This window comes from Stylophora pistillata, chromosome 1 (genome assembly GCF_964205215.1).
Source record: "Stylophora pistillata chromosome 1, jaStyPist1.2, whole genome shotgun sequence".
Lineage (NCBI taxonomy): Eukaryota > Metazoa > Cnidaria > Anthozoa > Scleractinia > Pocilloporidae > Stylophora > Stylophora pistillata.
The window spans coordinates 15,398,528-15,413,609 of NC_142519.1; the positions used below are offsets into that span (position 1 = coordinate 15,398,528).

The 15,082-nt window shown below is 38.4% G+C and overlaps 1 protein-coding gene and 1 pseudogene across 2 annotated transcripts in view; both read left to right on the top strand.

Moving 5' to 3' along the window:
* The window catches only part of LOC148741382 (uncharacterized), a 73,614-nt gene extending 64,681 nt beyond the window's left edge, over positions 1-8,933 (top strand). For both annotated transcript variants that reach the window (XM_088740009.1, XM_088740004.1), the window contains exons 3-7: positions 1,145-1,397; positions 2,483-2,804; positions 3,214-3,326; positions 3,752-3,935; positions 6,333-8,933. In XM_088740009.1, coding sequence (XP_088596135.1) covers positions 1,145-1,397; positions 2,483-2,804; positions 3,214-3,326; positions 3,752-3,935; positions 6,333-6,388 — 928 coding nt within the window. In that variant the 3' untranslated portion in view covers positions 6,389-8,933. The remainder of the gene's footprint in view (positions 1-1,144; positions 1,398-2,482; positions 2,805-3,213; positions 3,327-3,751; positions 3,936-6,332) is intronic.
* Positions 8,934-10,012: 1,079 nt separating this feature from the next.
* LOC148741387 (uncharacterized) lies at positions 10,013-14,200 on the top strand (annotated as a pseudogene).
* Positions 14,201-15,082: the final 882 nt, after the last annotated feature.

Here is a 15,082-nt window from a genome sequence, read left to right on the forward strand (position 1 = left end):
GCGTACTGTCAGACGTGGTTCAACGTGGCTTGAGTTGTCGAGGGCAAAAATATATATTGAGAATGAACTGAAGGGAAACGAAGTAAGCTGTAGGCTCGAGTTACTGCGGGTAAAATTGTAGCAAATTGTCATCATCATTTTCATTGTCAGTGTTGTCGTCACTGTCATTATCACTGTCGTTTTCATTGTTATTATCGTCGTCATTATCCTTGTCAATGCGTCGTCATTGTCATGGCCATTGTTTTGGTCAATGCCATTATGTTTGTCATTACCATCCTCATTGCCGCTACTATTTTCGTCGTCATTATCATTGTCAAGGTCTTTGTCATCGTCATCGACATCATCATCCTTATTGTCGTTCTCATTAATTTCGTTGTCGTTGTCATTGCCATTGATTTGGTCAATGTCATTGTATTTTTCAGCATCGTTGTCATTATCATCCTCATTTTCGTTGTTAGTGTTATTTTCGTTGTCGTTGTCATTGCCATTGATTTGGTCGATGTCCTTATATTTGTCATCATCATTGTCATTATCATCCTCATTGTCGTTCTCATCGTTATTGTCGTTGTCGTTGTCATTACCAATGATTTGGTCAATGTCAATGTATTTGTCACCATCATTGTCACTGTCGTCATCATTGTCATCGGCACTGTTATTGTCGTTGTCGTTGTCATTACCCATGATTAGGTCAATGCCATTGTATTTGTCACCATCATTGTCACTGTCGTCATCAATGTCGTTGTTATTGTTATTGTCGTTGTCGTTGTCATTTTCATTGATTTGGTGCCATTCCCAAAACCATTTTACAATTCCCGAAACTTGCGATTATCATTTTCGTGACTTTCTTGAAACGTTTTGGTGACTCATCCGTTGCTTAATTAAACTTTATAGGATTTTCGTCTTTTTAAAAAACTGGTACCCAGTGGTAACTAGGTATTTAAGCCGCCCACTAGACTGTTTCCTCGTGAAATTAAGACGGGCAATCCTTAGCGAGTGGAATGGGCTTATGGAGCCTCCACTCAAACATGCTGTTTCTGTATTGCCCGTCGACATAGCTAGCCATATAGCTAAAGTTTTGTGAAAAAAAGTTAATATAACATATCATTTTGAGTTACATAAAATGTGTTTTTTTTTTCATTTTTAGTGAACGAAACCTTGGTGTGGGTGTTGGAGGAATTTTGGAGGGAACCATCCGATTAAGTGATGATCAAGGCGTTCTAAAACTGGGAAAACTAAGCCAGAAATACATTGATGATCCAGATCTCCGTGGCCTTTTAGCAGGGATTGAAATGGATCATAAAATGATGAGGACTTTCGCTGAAGGGGATAAACTGCTTCTCATCACTTCTGTGGTTTACAGTGAGAAGTTTGAATTAATTGGGGAGAGAAAAAAAGAGGTAATGTCTATATTGCTAAATATGCATGCTACTTTTCTTTAGCTCAAAAAAAAAAAAAAAAAAGAAAACGAAAATTAATAACGGAGTTCATTTGTAATTTAGTTTACCCTCACCTTCCTTTCCACTCGATATACATTGCTTTCTACTAAGTTCGAGCTTATTTGAGTGGGTTCCTTACCAAGATCTAGAAAACTTTTAGAAGCTGGTCTAAAAGACACATTTAACATTAGCGAACAAAGCTTTTTCAAAATTCTTCTTTACTTCAATTGTACCTTTGGATTAGTAACGAAACGTTCATTGAATGGATAAATTGACTTTATTGACTATTCAGAACTGATTAGACAATCAAGCGAATGTAACAATATTTGAAATCCGAGATATGACCTACCTAGAAGAACTTTTTTGCGTTTCTGTGATTCAGTAATTGTTGTATCCTTTGACTTTAGAAATTAGTACATAATGCTAACCTACGAATTACTCTACTTCAAAATTATAGTGTTACAAAGATTAATTTTTAGTTTAATAACTCCACTCGGCAATAGAGAAACGAGGGTCCAGTTATGACACTGTTACAACATTGAAGACCAATTTGAATTACGAACAAAAAACTGAAGTCACACAGGGCTTCTCCCATTTTTGCAAATGCTTTGTTGATTTTCTCTGCCTCACTTCTATCTAATTTTAGAACATAACCAAGGTAAAGCGCGTGCTCTGATTGGTCAATTCAGTATCCACCATTTTCCCACGAGTGTACGCTGCTGAAGTAAGCAAATTCAAAGACTAGCTTCCGCGCGCTTGTTTTTCTGGTCACGTAAGCTTTCAGTGTTAAATAAAAGGAAACTCTTTCATTACAACGTATCAGTGATATCACTTTGGAGGTTTACTAAGCACTCAAGAAGCCAGATTCGCACTCAGCTACTGGCTCGCGCGACTCTTATGCTTCTTTCGCGCTTAGCAACTTCGCGCGTGCATCCCTAACTCAATAGAGTACGCTGTGGTGTTTACCATTTGTTAATCTGTAAGTAAGTAAGTAACATAGGTTCGCCACTTTATTGTAAAACTCACTTTTATTTACTTTGCTCCAGACCGCGGCTGAAGTCACGGTAGATGGGCCGTCTGTGATGAGTCCGTTTTCCCAATATTTTAAGTCAACGATGGCCAAAGTTCGCTTCAACAAGACAACCCATCCTGCAGAGCTGGCATCAAGGACTGCAAGTGCACCACTCCTCTTCAAGTGTTGCAATGTTGATTACATTAAGGAGGAAAATCGACTGGAAATCAAAAAAGGTGAATATGTTGGTAAGGTCGTTACCAGGGACACAACAGCCGAGAATCCCGTCAAGGGAGATGACGAAGATTATGAAAATACTTTGGTGGAAATTTTCTCAGACGAGACCGATGCACCAGGTGAGACCAACGGATACTTTTGAAACTCATCCGCACTATGCTACATAATTTGAAAACAGCGTTTACACTCTGAAAACGCAAAAATCATTTTCGATGTACAATGGGAAACGAATCAAATGTTTTCTGCCCCCGATCTACTACCTAGATAAATTGAAAAACGCAGTAATCACAGGCAGCAGGAACACTCAGCATTCTTGGGCATGCGCAGTGTATCTAATGATCATAACAAAAACAACAAAGAGCAATGGAAACGAAGTTTCCTAAAATTTCCGAATCTCTGCATTGAGCTAATTATAAGCCCTTTCAAATTTAAATATGGGCATTTTTTAACATTTAAAAGGGAAATATTGTTGATAGGCTTTGGTTGGATTTAACCGCCAGCTAAGATTGCCTCTTTTTTTTTTGTTAGCCCCTCTCACTCCAGAAGATGTTAAGAAACTGGACTCGATGCTTAAAAATGTTCTTCTACCCGTAAAGAGCCTAAACAAACGCAAGGAAAATGTTGAAAAGTATCTTCGTTGGGTAAGTTAATCCAAGACATAACTCACCTTTGTGCTTGCAAGTAAAACTGAATCTTCCATCCCTCTTTCCTGATGCGCTCTGTCTCACAGTCTGTCTGTCTGCCTGACTTCCGGTCAGTAGGTCGGTCGATCTTTGAGTCTATCGATGGATCAGTCTATCTGTCTTTCTCTCATGTAGTCCGTTCAGTTTGTTTCCGCGCCTGTTTCCCTTTGGTCCCAAATTTGTTCGTTTTTTTCAGTTTCTGCTATCATATCTAACAAACCAAAGCTCAAGTTAGTTAATATATTGTGAATGCACGGCTACTCTGAACTTCCATTGTGAGAGAAATTAGACTCTCCGACAAGGTCAACCTTTTTAACAGGTCAATAGTAAAGTTTAGTAGAGTTTTTCTGTCGTGCTCTTACATCCTAATATTTTTTCAATAGTTTGAAGCAGCAATGGCATCAGACCAGGAAAAGTTCCTAATTCACGACTCAGTAACACAGGATGACTGTGAACTTCTCAGATTTGCCTTTCTTTCCGCCTCAGAGGGTTCATCTCTGCTGGACATGTCATCTCTTACAAAACACGATATTCAGGGATACGCTGTTGTCTTCAAACATCTTTTAGGTAAATGACAATTCATTACACGTACGCCAATAACAGAACATCTGCTTTTTTCATAGAATTCACACAGCTCGCGGTGATCATACTTTTTACATTGTTCACAGGTAAAGTTTATAATGCCATTATGATGACTGCGAGATCCGATATTTCGTTATTGCTTTTATGAAGGGCTTTGTTACTTACCAAAACTAAACCTGTTTGAAAGGAAAAACAATAGTGTAAAAATAACTTGCTTTATCTAAATCAGAAGTTGAAATAACATAAACAAGAGCTGAGTATTATAACCCCTCGGTCACACTTGCGCTAGGATCAAGTTTGCTTGGTCAATTTTTGTTTCTCTAGCAAATTCCTAGCTTGTTATAAATATGACCGACCAAACTTGGCAATGCTTACTTGCTTAAGAAAGAAGGCGGAGCTGCTTAAACTTCAAAAGAACCGCAGCTTAACCCATGAGCACTACGGAGTGCTCTTGAGCTGAGCTAGATAAACAATTGACCAATCAGGTGAAGCATTGTTTGACATCTCGATCTTTCGCAGATTTTTTGGCGCATAAGCAAGTTCTGTGTTGTGCGTCGTTAAATATGTCAAGAATTGGGCCAAGAATATGCCAAATTGTGGTCGAGGGAGAGCCCAAGGTCGCTCTTGATAGCGTTCAAGAAGAACGTTGAAAATGGTCATCATTAACAAAAAATTGTTTGAAAAAATACCATGCGCCAACCTGGTGTTTTGGAAGAACAAGTCTTGGCGTCTTCTTCGTCTTAAAGCCTTTCTTCTTCTCTCGCGTTTGCGGAAAGTGCGAAGAAAGGTAAACAAAAACAAGTTCATTGAGAATTGGTCCATATCGAACCGCGACAAAAATAAGCAGGCTGTTGGTCTTTCAATGTGACCAGATCCCCCTTGCTCCAATCTCTAGCACGTGCTTGGGTTTGCTTGTCTGACGTCGACAGCAAGCATGCTTCATAGTGATTTCAAGCGCGAGTGTGACCGAGGGGTAAGTTTTGGTGAATACCGCATTCGGCGTGCTCTAACTGAGTTTTAAAATTTTTTTCACGATATAGATTATGACTTATCGATCTTTCAAGTGACTGGAAATAAGATGAATTTAAGGTGGCTCGTACCAGTTTCCTCGCGCGGGGAACAGGTCACTCTTGCGTGACGCGCGCGAGAGAAACGTGCGAAAGAAGCGCGAGATCAAAAGATGAAAATTCAAAACAAAGATGGCGGCGGGTGGAATTTTTTCTACTTTTGTGAGACGTTTACCTAAGAGCTTGTATTTGATGTGTTGAGCGGCTACAGTGAATGCAGGAGATAGAAATTAAGATGACGAGGACGATTTTCGGAGAAGTAAAGGTTGCTTCACTTCACATTTAAAAGAAATATTCAACCGGTATGAAATCTTGCGACGGCGAAAAAAGAAGAACTCAAGTGAAGGATAATCTACCTGAAGTGGAAGAACACTTTGAAACTTCAAGGAAAATAATATGATATAGCCAGAAGTCATGTGTAGGATCTTTAAGATGAGCTCGGGAGGCTATCTTTGACGGCTGTTTAATGATTTTCTTCGCAGTAAACGTCTGTGAACATCAGATCGTAGGTGTTCGCACGAGCACACGCAATTGTCAGCGGTAGCTAAAACAGATCATGAGCAAGTGTCGATCTTATAGAATCCAGATTTTTAAATGCGCGAGAACGCGCGTGGAAATTGCTAAACTCACGAAAGCTATTGCATGAAAACAAGTCCAGTGACCCCCTCTTTTTATTGTTCCAATATGATAATAACGTCGAAAGGAATCATCAGGAAAAAAACTAGAAAATTCTACGGAAGGAATTTGCAATGTGTGAAAATTGCCGTTTTTGTAGATTTTCTGAAATTCCGCTCCGTAGAACTTTTTAAAAATCTTTGTGCATTTTCCTTTTCAAGTGCCAAAAGCAATCACTGAAAAAAATCAGGGGGTCACCGGGTTAGTTTTCGAATTATTTAAGCCACAAGCTAAAAAATGCGTCCGAATGAGCCTATGAAAGCGTTGCCATGGAAACTGCTAGTGACGAAATGACATCTATTTTTGGATAACCAATGATTATGTAATTCAACCCCGTAAAAGTGTTCAACTGTCATTTGTCAGTCTTTCTGTTGTATTCTTTCAAAGTTACAAACCATCAAAAAGATGAAAACTGGTACGAGCCACCTTAAATTGATACTTTTGATTTGCATGCGCATTTTTACATTACATTTTATTTAAAAGTGCAGATCATAGGCGATCTGCCGATTTTAAAATCCGCAAAATTTTTACGCCACACGCTCTTATAGGCAAGGAGTCTTGCGGCCACTCTGAATCTTCTCAACAATAAAATGTCAATGCCTATTTTTTCTGAAAGTAATCGTGTTCCTTTTTCCAACAGATTTGACCGATGAAAAGTGGAGAAAATTGGAGCTGAGAAATGCAGAAGATGATTAACCACGGCTGTGTTAACAATGGCCGATACACTTTTGAAACTGGGATAGAACTTTTCTAATGTAAAACGATTAAGGTTTGAGCTAAGCACGTTTGGTAGAAGTAGTTAATCGCCTTTTATCTCTTACCACTTATTTTTTGAAGTAATTTCCTTTTGTGAAAAGCTGTCCACTGAAGATCGCTTTGCGATTGAGTGTTGCAAAACCAAAACCAAACCCCTCAAAAAATAGACCAATCAGAATAATAGAAAATTCCGCAGCGAGTCAATGAGAACTTCAGTAAGACGACGAATCTTCTTTAACGGCAGTAATTGGAATGGATTGGATGAAAGTTTGGCTTTCAAATCACTGAGCAAGGATTCCGCAAGTAATGGCTAGTCGCAGGGCGCACGTTCCACACCCAATCTAAAAGTCTTGCCAGTAAGCATAATATTAATGATCTCTCTAATACTCCTTGCTCCCCCCTCCTCTCCCCCCCCCGTTACAATGAGTAATTAAAGAGTATGCAAGAGATCTGTCAAAAAATTCGAAAATGATTATCGATATTATGGGAGCTTACGAAATAACGACGGCTGTGCTGAAAACTACGTCTACCTTTGTTTTTCTTGAGAACTCTGAAAAAACCAAGATCCATACTTCTTTGCATGACGGCAGAACTACATTTCCAGTTTCTGCGCAAAGAATATTTTTATTTCCAACTGGGGAAATGTGGAATTTCCTGTCATCCGCAGCCTTTTTCAGACGACGACGATATCGGTCGTTTGATCACTTTGCTATTTTCAGTGGATGGCAACGAACTGGAAAAAATCTAAATTCCCTTGTACGTTTGATGTTCTGCTCAGTGTTGTGCCACTCTATCTCAAGAATTTCTCCAATTCGTCGCCGTCCAACTTTTCGTAAGGTCTCCATCGAAGGCTCAAAGACTCGATGATCTCCTCTTACCTCCCTCAGAGACTAGATCCCTTATGAGTCATTATACAAAGTGCAATTTTGTTTTAAAGAATGATGTAAGCCATCTTTCAGAATGGGAGCTTCTTGTTTCTAATGCCACTGTTTGAAATATCCATCAGTCAAAGCTTAGGAGAGATAAACGAGATAAGCATAAGATTCTGGCTAAATTTCCACGTTGTATGACCAGTATCTTCAGAGAGATCAGCCACCTGGTTTTCTTTCCAACTGATTCAAAACCAAGACTCGCCATCTTCCGTCTCCTCGGAAGCGACCAGAGCAATGAAGTCATCCCTTCTGAAAGTATCGCGAAAACTTTGCCGTTTACTAGGTAGGACGTGTTCCTTCAACATTTACAAAAGAAATGACCATACTACATTTTCGTGTGAATAGCAATGCATGTGTGTAAACTACGCATTTCTGTCCGTAAATCGTGCCAGCAACACGCCTCTCCCACCCACATGGTTCCATGTTGCAGAATCGTGTCCATCTAACATGTACCCCGGTGAGAGATCCCTTTTCATCTTACCATCTAGTTATTGTCTAACGAAGAATTATTCCAGGGTTTCAACTGCAGATGAAAGACGTCTGATGCTTAAATTTAATTTCATGATATGACACCTACAAGAGCGATTATGGAACATCTAATCTTTCATGAGATAATGTTTTGAAAGTTGAAAGTATACGCCTCACTTACTGTTCGTATCTAATTTAAATACGACAGTTATACACAACGAAGCGTTATTCTAACCTGCCTATTTACCGTCTGCAAAGCCTTCTGACGAGATCTTAAACGCATAAGCGATTTACTGACCATGACTGGTCTCGTTGCAAAATGATCTTTATGTGGACAGCTCTTCTTTTCCCTTGAATTTTTCCAAGTAATTGGAATCCTGACTATGAACCAAAGTTAAACGGTAGAGTTTGTTTTCCATAAGCTATAAGTTCAAAAAAATTAAGTAAATTGTATCTGTATTGGCCTCTCCTTAACTTAAGTGTGTCATTTTGTATTTTTGCCCTAAAAGAGGCTTTGGAAACTAAGATTGTTAATAAGTAGTGGACGAAAAATAAGTTAAGAAATATGAATACAATGCGTAATTCTAAACTTCATATTGACTATGTTTTCATATTGACTATTTTTTCATTTACCTCGCCGTTGTACTTAAAAAAAGTTACTTTAGGCAAAAAGCGACAGCGACAGCTACGAGAACGGGGGCAAAGAAGATAAACAGCGAAAAAGTAGAGCGTCTTAAATTCTGAATAGCTTAAGTTAGACCCTCTGTGATCATGAAGTGAAACCCAGGTGGAAATTTTTCATGCTCCAGTTTGGCATCCGAGTTACATTTTTTATTCACAGATTAAGCTGAAGAGAGATCTGCCGCCGATAAAGAATGAGAAATAATTAAGCCATCAGCAAAATCTTCGAGATAAATGAGTTGATTCTTTAAGCAATCGTTTTCTTTGGTGTCGCAGTCAATGAATCTTTTATTTCTTAATGCAAATCAATAGATGGAGCAACTTAAGATTTGGGAGCTAATAGGCATATTTTAGGTGTTAACAGTATTTTAAATAAATAAAATAAAAGGAAATGTTTAAAAGCTTCCTTTGCTTCCCAACTGGAAAAATTAACAGCTTCATTCACTGAGTAAACAATCATTTTGCTCATGCCTCATCCCTCACCAAAATTTCTTTCTTGTTATGAGCATTATTGAAACCCTCCAGCGCATTTCTTTTTTCATACAGAGTTGGGTCGATTAAAAAATTCTCATCGGGCAAATTGAAATGTCAACTTCTTGCTCGTACTTTTAATTCTAGGGCCTCTTTTCAAGAGAGCTTTCTTAGACTTAATTGCGGGACAACCGCCGCCGCTTAGAACTAATAAATTCGCATTATTTGAATTTTCTAACTGGGGATCGCTTGGCGCTCGTTGTGCTTACTCATTGTGCTCACTGTGCGCAATAAAACAGTTAACTGCGACATGTGTCTTAGAACACAAAAACTGTGTCTAGTGCCTAAAATGGAGATTTTTTATAATTCCGAGAAACGTTTCGTCAGAGAAAAAATCTCGCCTCTTTGAACTACTGTACAGAGTCTCGCCCTAAAACTCTAACATTTCCAATCAAAACGTATTAAAAGACAAGAAAAGCTTAACTTGAATTGATTCAAACTCCATATGAAACTTTCTGCCTTTCTATTCATATTTCGCGGGAAGTTTGCCAAAAAGGCCTCAACTTGATGCACTCGACCCAGTTTTCGTAATTCGCGTTCAAACATAATGAACATGGCCTACCAAACTGGTATGCAATACCTCCAAAAAGATGCGATGCAACTGGAAACAAGGGCGTAACGAAAAGTGTAAGCCTAGAATTTCGAAAAAATTAAACATGCAATTTGACAATAAACGTACTCATTTCTACGCTTTATCCCGAACCCGAGTGGCCTTCTTATCGTGGTTCCCTCTTTGGTAAGCTCCCCTGCACCCTCCTTTACAGTAGAAAATAAAAACCTGTATTATTATTCGTTTTAAATATCGAAGGCTTTCAACCAAATACATTCAAGACTTAAATTCAGTTTGGGTCAAAAGAGGAAAGAAAACCAATGAGTTCTTCCTTGTCCCTCAGCTAGTTGTGAATAAATTCCCCTCCCCATCCCCTCCCTGGTGGACTCTCCTCCCCAACACATGCCCAGCCCATACCTCATGTGGTACAACATTGAAGAAACCGAAATTAATCATGTCAAAGAGGAAATGTTTCAGTTCAAACCGACCATTGATAACAGGTAATAATTCATTGATAAAGAAGTTCGAAGGTAATTACTAAAATCCATACAATGTTAGAAACTTACCCGGCTCTAAGTTTCTCTGCTGGTTTTAAGTTTTTTTCGTTGGTGTTGTTTCGAAATACTTGAAAAACTTGCTATAAAGCACTATACTCTCCGACATTGGTATTCTGGTCAAACGTTCAGAGGAAGATGTTTATTGTAGATTGAATCTGACTTTTTCGTTGATTCCAGTAGGGCTGAGGAGTACAGTTTAACTGTTTTAGGATATCCGGGGGCAACCATCAGGTTCAGTGGCGATCAAGAAGTACTAAAATTAGGTAGACTAAGCCAGAAATAAATTGACGCTCCAGATCTCCGTGGGATACTTGCAAATACTCCTTTAGATTACAACAAAATGAAAGGCATTAAAGGGGATGAACTGCTTCTGATAACGTCCGTGATTTCAAGCGAGAAATTTCAACTTGAAGGAGAGAAAAAGCAAGAGGTATGTATCAATATTTGATAAGAAAAAGGGACGCTAAAAAAAGGATTGTAACCTTTTCATTATATATTATTTTACTTCGAAAATGAAGTCAATCTATGTTCGAGCAAACCATGCATGGTATTGCAACAAATATTTTTCCGTATGATGCACGATCCTTCGCAGTAGATAGCGCTATTTATGCAATAGCGAAAATCAGACCTGAAAAAAATCAGGCCTGTACGGGATTCGAACCACTGACCTCTGCGATACCAGTGCAGCGCTCTATCAATTGAGCTAACAAACTCAATTTTCTTTCTTTTTTTTTTTTTTTTTTTTTTTTTCAGGTCTGATTTTCGCTATTGCATAAATAGCGCTATCTACTGCGAAGGATCGTGCATCATACGTATCTAATACCGCAGTTCAAAATATATGAACTTCATATATTCATTGTATCAAATATTTTTCCCTTGACTCAATCTCAGACGGAAATTTGTCGCAGTGGAAATTCCCGCCCCAGCACCTCCGTCCCCGTTTGTAAATTTTCTAGATTGGACAAAGCAGGAAGCAGGCTAAAAGAAAAATACAAATGAATAAAGGCTGATAGTTTCGAAAGAAACTGTTTGGGGCTGCGTCGGTGGAAGTAACGAAATAATTTGGTTATATCAACAAAGTTGAAGTGGTAAATTGGCCACCGTAACGATTACAAAAGCTGACGTTTCGATTGTTAGCCCTTCGTCGGAGCGAAAGGGCGAAGGGCTAACGCTCGAAACGTCAGCTTTTGTAATCGTTACGGTGGCCAATTTACCACTTCAACTTTTTTGATATATCTAATAGAAAAATATTTCGTTACAAAGCAAATTTCTCTACTCCCAAATAAATACCGGAACCTCAGGATTTATTGGACCGAGTACAGACAGTAGTCGGTTCCTCATGGTGACTGAGAGGTTTATGAGAGTTTTTATTCGATAGAGTTACTATTTAATTTTTAAGAATTGATCTCCTTTACCCTACATGCCAAATTACTGATTTACGGACGGAGTGATAACCTAACTCATCGAAAGAGACATTTTATTGCAGGTCGAGCTTATAGTCAATAGTGAAGAGCCGCCAAAAGTGAGTCCCTTCTTCAAACATTTTTTTGAACCTGAAAAGTGCATTCTCGGTACTGCAGCTCATTTTGTCCTCCAGGGGTGGCATCCAGATACACCACTGCGCCGATTCTCTTCAAGTGTTGCCGTGTTATTTACCTGAAGGAAGAAAACAGAGTGGAAATCTGGAAAGGAGAATTTGTTGGTAAAACAGTTACCATTGACGTGTTTGGCGGCAATCCTGGGGAAAAGGACCCGGATTATGATAGCACCTATGTAGAAATATGCCCAGACGAGACTGACCATCCAGGTAGGTGTGTTTGATACGCAGACTTCTATAATTCTTACAAGTAGATCAGGGACGTTCTGACGTACGAGTTCGACAACAAGAACGAGATTTGAGTTTAAGTCGTAAGGTAAGTATATATTCTCCGTGAAGTATCTTTGTACTCTGAGAGCTACAGACTTTGCTCAACTGTCATCGGACAAAATTCGGGTCTTACCAAAGTGAAATGTTGAACTGCTAACGTCTCTGTATCCTTTTCTTTGCCAAAGGTTTCGCTCTATGTCTTAAAGAATGTTTCATTTACCTGTAAAATATTAGGCAAGTTTGCGTGCCTCTCCGCCCCTGTTTCACTGTTTTACGGGAAGATTTCGAGCTATGATTCGTACTCGTCTGAGAAACTTAAGGTCTTCGCTGTCATCCTTTTTTTCTTATTCAGCGAAAAAACCTAACATAGCATGGTAGAGTATTATAAAATTTCAGGGATGCTATTTTTCCTCAAACAGATCCTCTTAGTGCAGAAGATTACGAGAAGCTTGACCCTATACTTTTCAAAGTGCTTCTACCAACAAAGAATAGAGAACAACGTAAGGTTCTAGTTCGGAAGTATCTGTGCTGGGTAAGTTAACTTTAGCACTAGATGTCATTACACCGAATAGCTTTGCGAATAGCCGTTAAATTAAAGAAGGATCCTTTGAAATGGATCGTCTGTCCTGTGTCTTACTGCCTTTCTGTCTGTAATCTGTCTACATTTTGCCTGTGATTCTATTTTTCTGCATTTCTGATACCTTGAATTCTCTGTCTGCCAACCAGCCTGGCTCGCTGCTTGCGTCTATCTATCAATCTTTGGTAACTGCTCTTTGATTCCTGATCGATGCTTGCATTTCCATATCGACCACATATGTTGTAGCCACATAATTGTTCATTATCGAATAAGGTTGAATTCATGGTTTACTGGCAATCGCTCTGGAAAGTCGATTCGCTGTGTATGGTTCGTGTATATATCAAGTCGATCAAAAGTTTCGAGTTACTATGTTATTTACACTTTTAGGTTGACTGTTAGTCTGATTTTTGTTAACATTGAGACTTTTTAGTCATTACTTTGTAAAAGCGTTAACAAAAGGCCAAAGCAGATTTGTGGTTCCAGAGACAATAACTCCAGGTGACAGGGAGCTTTTCAGAATTGCCAATATTTCGTATGAGGAGGAACCGAACAGCCTTTTGGATCTGGGGGCTCTGACCAAAGACGACATTAATTCATGGATATGCTGTTGTCTTCAGGAACCTTCTGAGTAAGAAAACAATTTTATTTGAACCACAAGCATGAATGCAATCTCACCATGCCCGTTATTATGAGACTCGAAACATTTCTCCCATATTTACGGGACACCTCTACTCAGCAGACGCAGGCACCCGTATTAACTGCGCTCGTTGCTTAAAACGTTACTATCAATGTACAGCATAGTGTAACAACCACATAATCACAAATGCAGGTTTCTTAAAAATAATCAAGTATGCTTTTTTTTTCCCACAGGTTTATCTGATGAAAAGTGGGAATGAATTGAGAAGGATGGCGCAAACCTTAGCCCATGACTAACTTGAAATTGAGCAATGTTGGTTTTACATTAAATCGGAAGGTCCTTTAATGAGTTACTTCGCAAAATATTATTCAGTTAAGGATAAGCTTTAAACAGATTAAGAAAGTAGCTTGGTAGTATAAACACGCCAGGTAATTATGAATAAACCGGAAAAGAACGAACATGGTTAAAGGTGGCGATGATTTAAGAGCCGGCCAGTTTCTTCAATGATTGGCAAATTATGATATAAACCTAACACTGATTTTCAACAAACAAACAAACAAACACTTTATTTACCGAGGGTAAAATACATTATTACCGGTTACCCGGTAGTTTACATAATGGCCCCCAAAAAATCGTACTAAATATAAAAATACCTAATAAAAAATTCATAATACTAAAAATTGTACTTAAAACGTCCTACTGATCTTAAAATGCTCTATCGAGGTATTTTCTTTAATAAAATTTTTCAATAACGCTATCTTAAAATTTGAGTGGGAAGTTATGTTTCTAAAAGAGTTACTTAGTTTATTCCATAGCCTATATACACTTGAGTGGAAAGTTCTAAGCCCCGATTTTCTTTTACAAGATGGTGTTAGAACGTCATTGCAGATAGCAGATTTAGTACAATAACCATGTGTAGATCTGACATATTTAAAATATGAACTAAAATATTCAGGACAATGACCTTGGCTAACTTTGTGTAGCATACAAAGTTTTCTAACGCGTACAATGTCATCAATAGGTAAACAGCCTAATTTATTAAAAAGTTCAACGGAACTATCGTTGATGGTGGCGTCCAAAATTAATCTCTCGCATCGTTTTTGTACTTGTAACAACCTTTAAAGGTTTTCAACCGAACAATTGCCCCAAACAGTACAACAGTATCCAAGAATTGGCTTAATGAGAGCATTATATAACATTTTTCTATATTTAATAGCTAAATACACTTTTGCCCTCTTGAGGAGAAATATCCTAGAGTTCAAATTTTTTGTAAGATAATCAATGTGTAGGTCCTAGGAAAGATAGGGATCAATCACAACACCGAGAACTGAATTTTTTCTCCAGCTGATTCCTCAAGTCTTACGTTGTCTAAGAAAAGCTCCAAAGTAGTTATTTCACTGTGATAAAGTTTTTTCGCAGTACCAATAAGTAAGTACTTAGTTTTAGGTTGCATTTCATTAAGTTTAAGCCAGCTATTCGCTTTACTTAGACTCACATTTAGAGTTCAACTGAATGTTTTTTTCTCTTTACTTAATGATTACTCCAAATGTATTACCAAATGCCATCGGTTCAATCACTATTATCAGCTCTGAGTCCTGATTAGCTCCTTAGGATTTTTTCTCCTTCTCTGATTGGCTGCTGTGATAACTTTGGTTCTGGCTTTAGGACACTCCATTGAAATGAGCTCTATTAGAAATAAAAACCTTTCCACTGAGCAGTTCCGTAAGTAAATAAGTTCTCCCCCTTCCAGGTGGGTTCCTCTCCAAGATACTCATACTATATATAAGCAGTTGAAGTTAAAACACCCACCCCTCCCACCTTTCCCCTTCGTTCC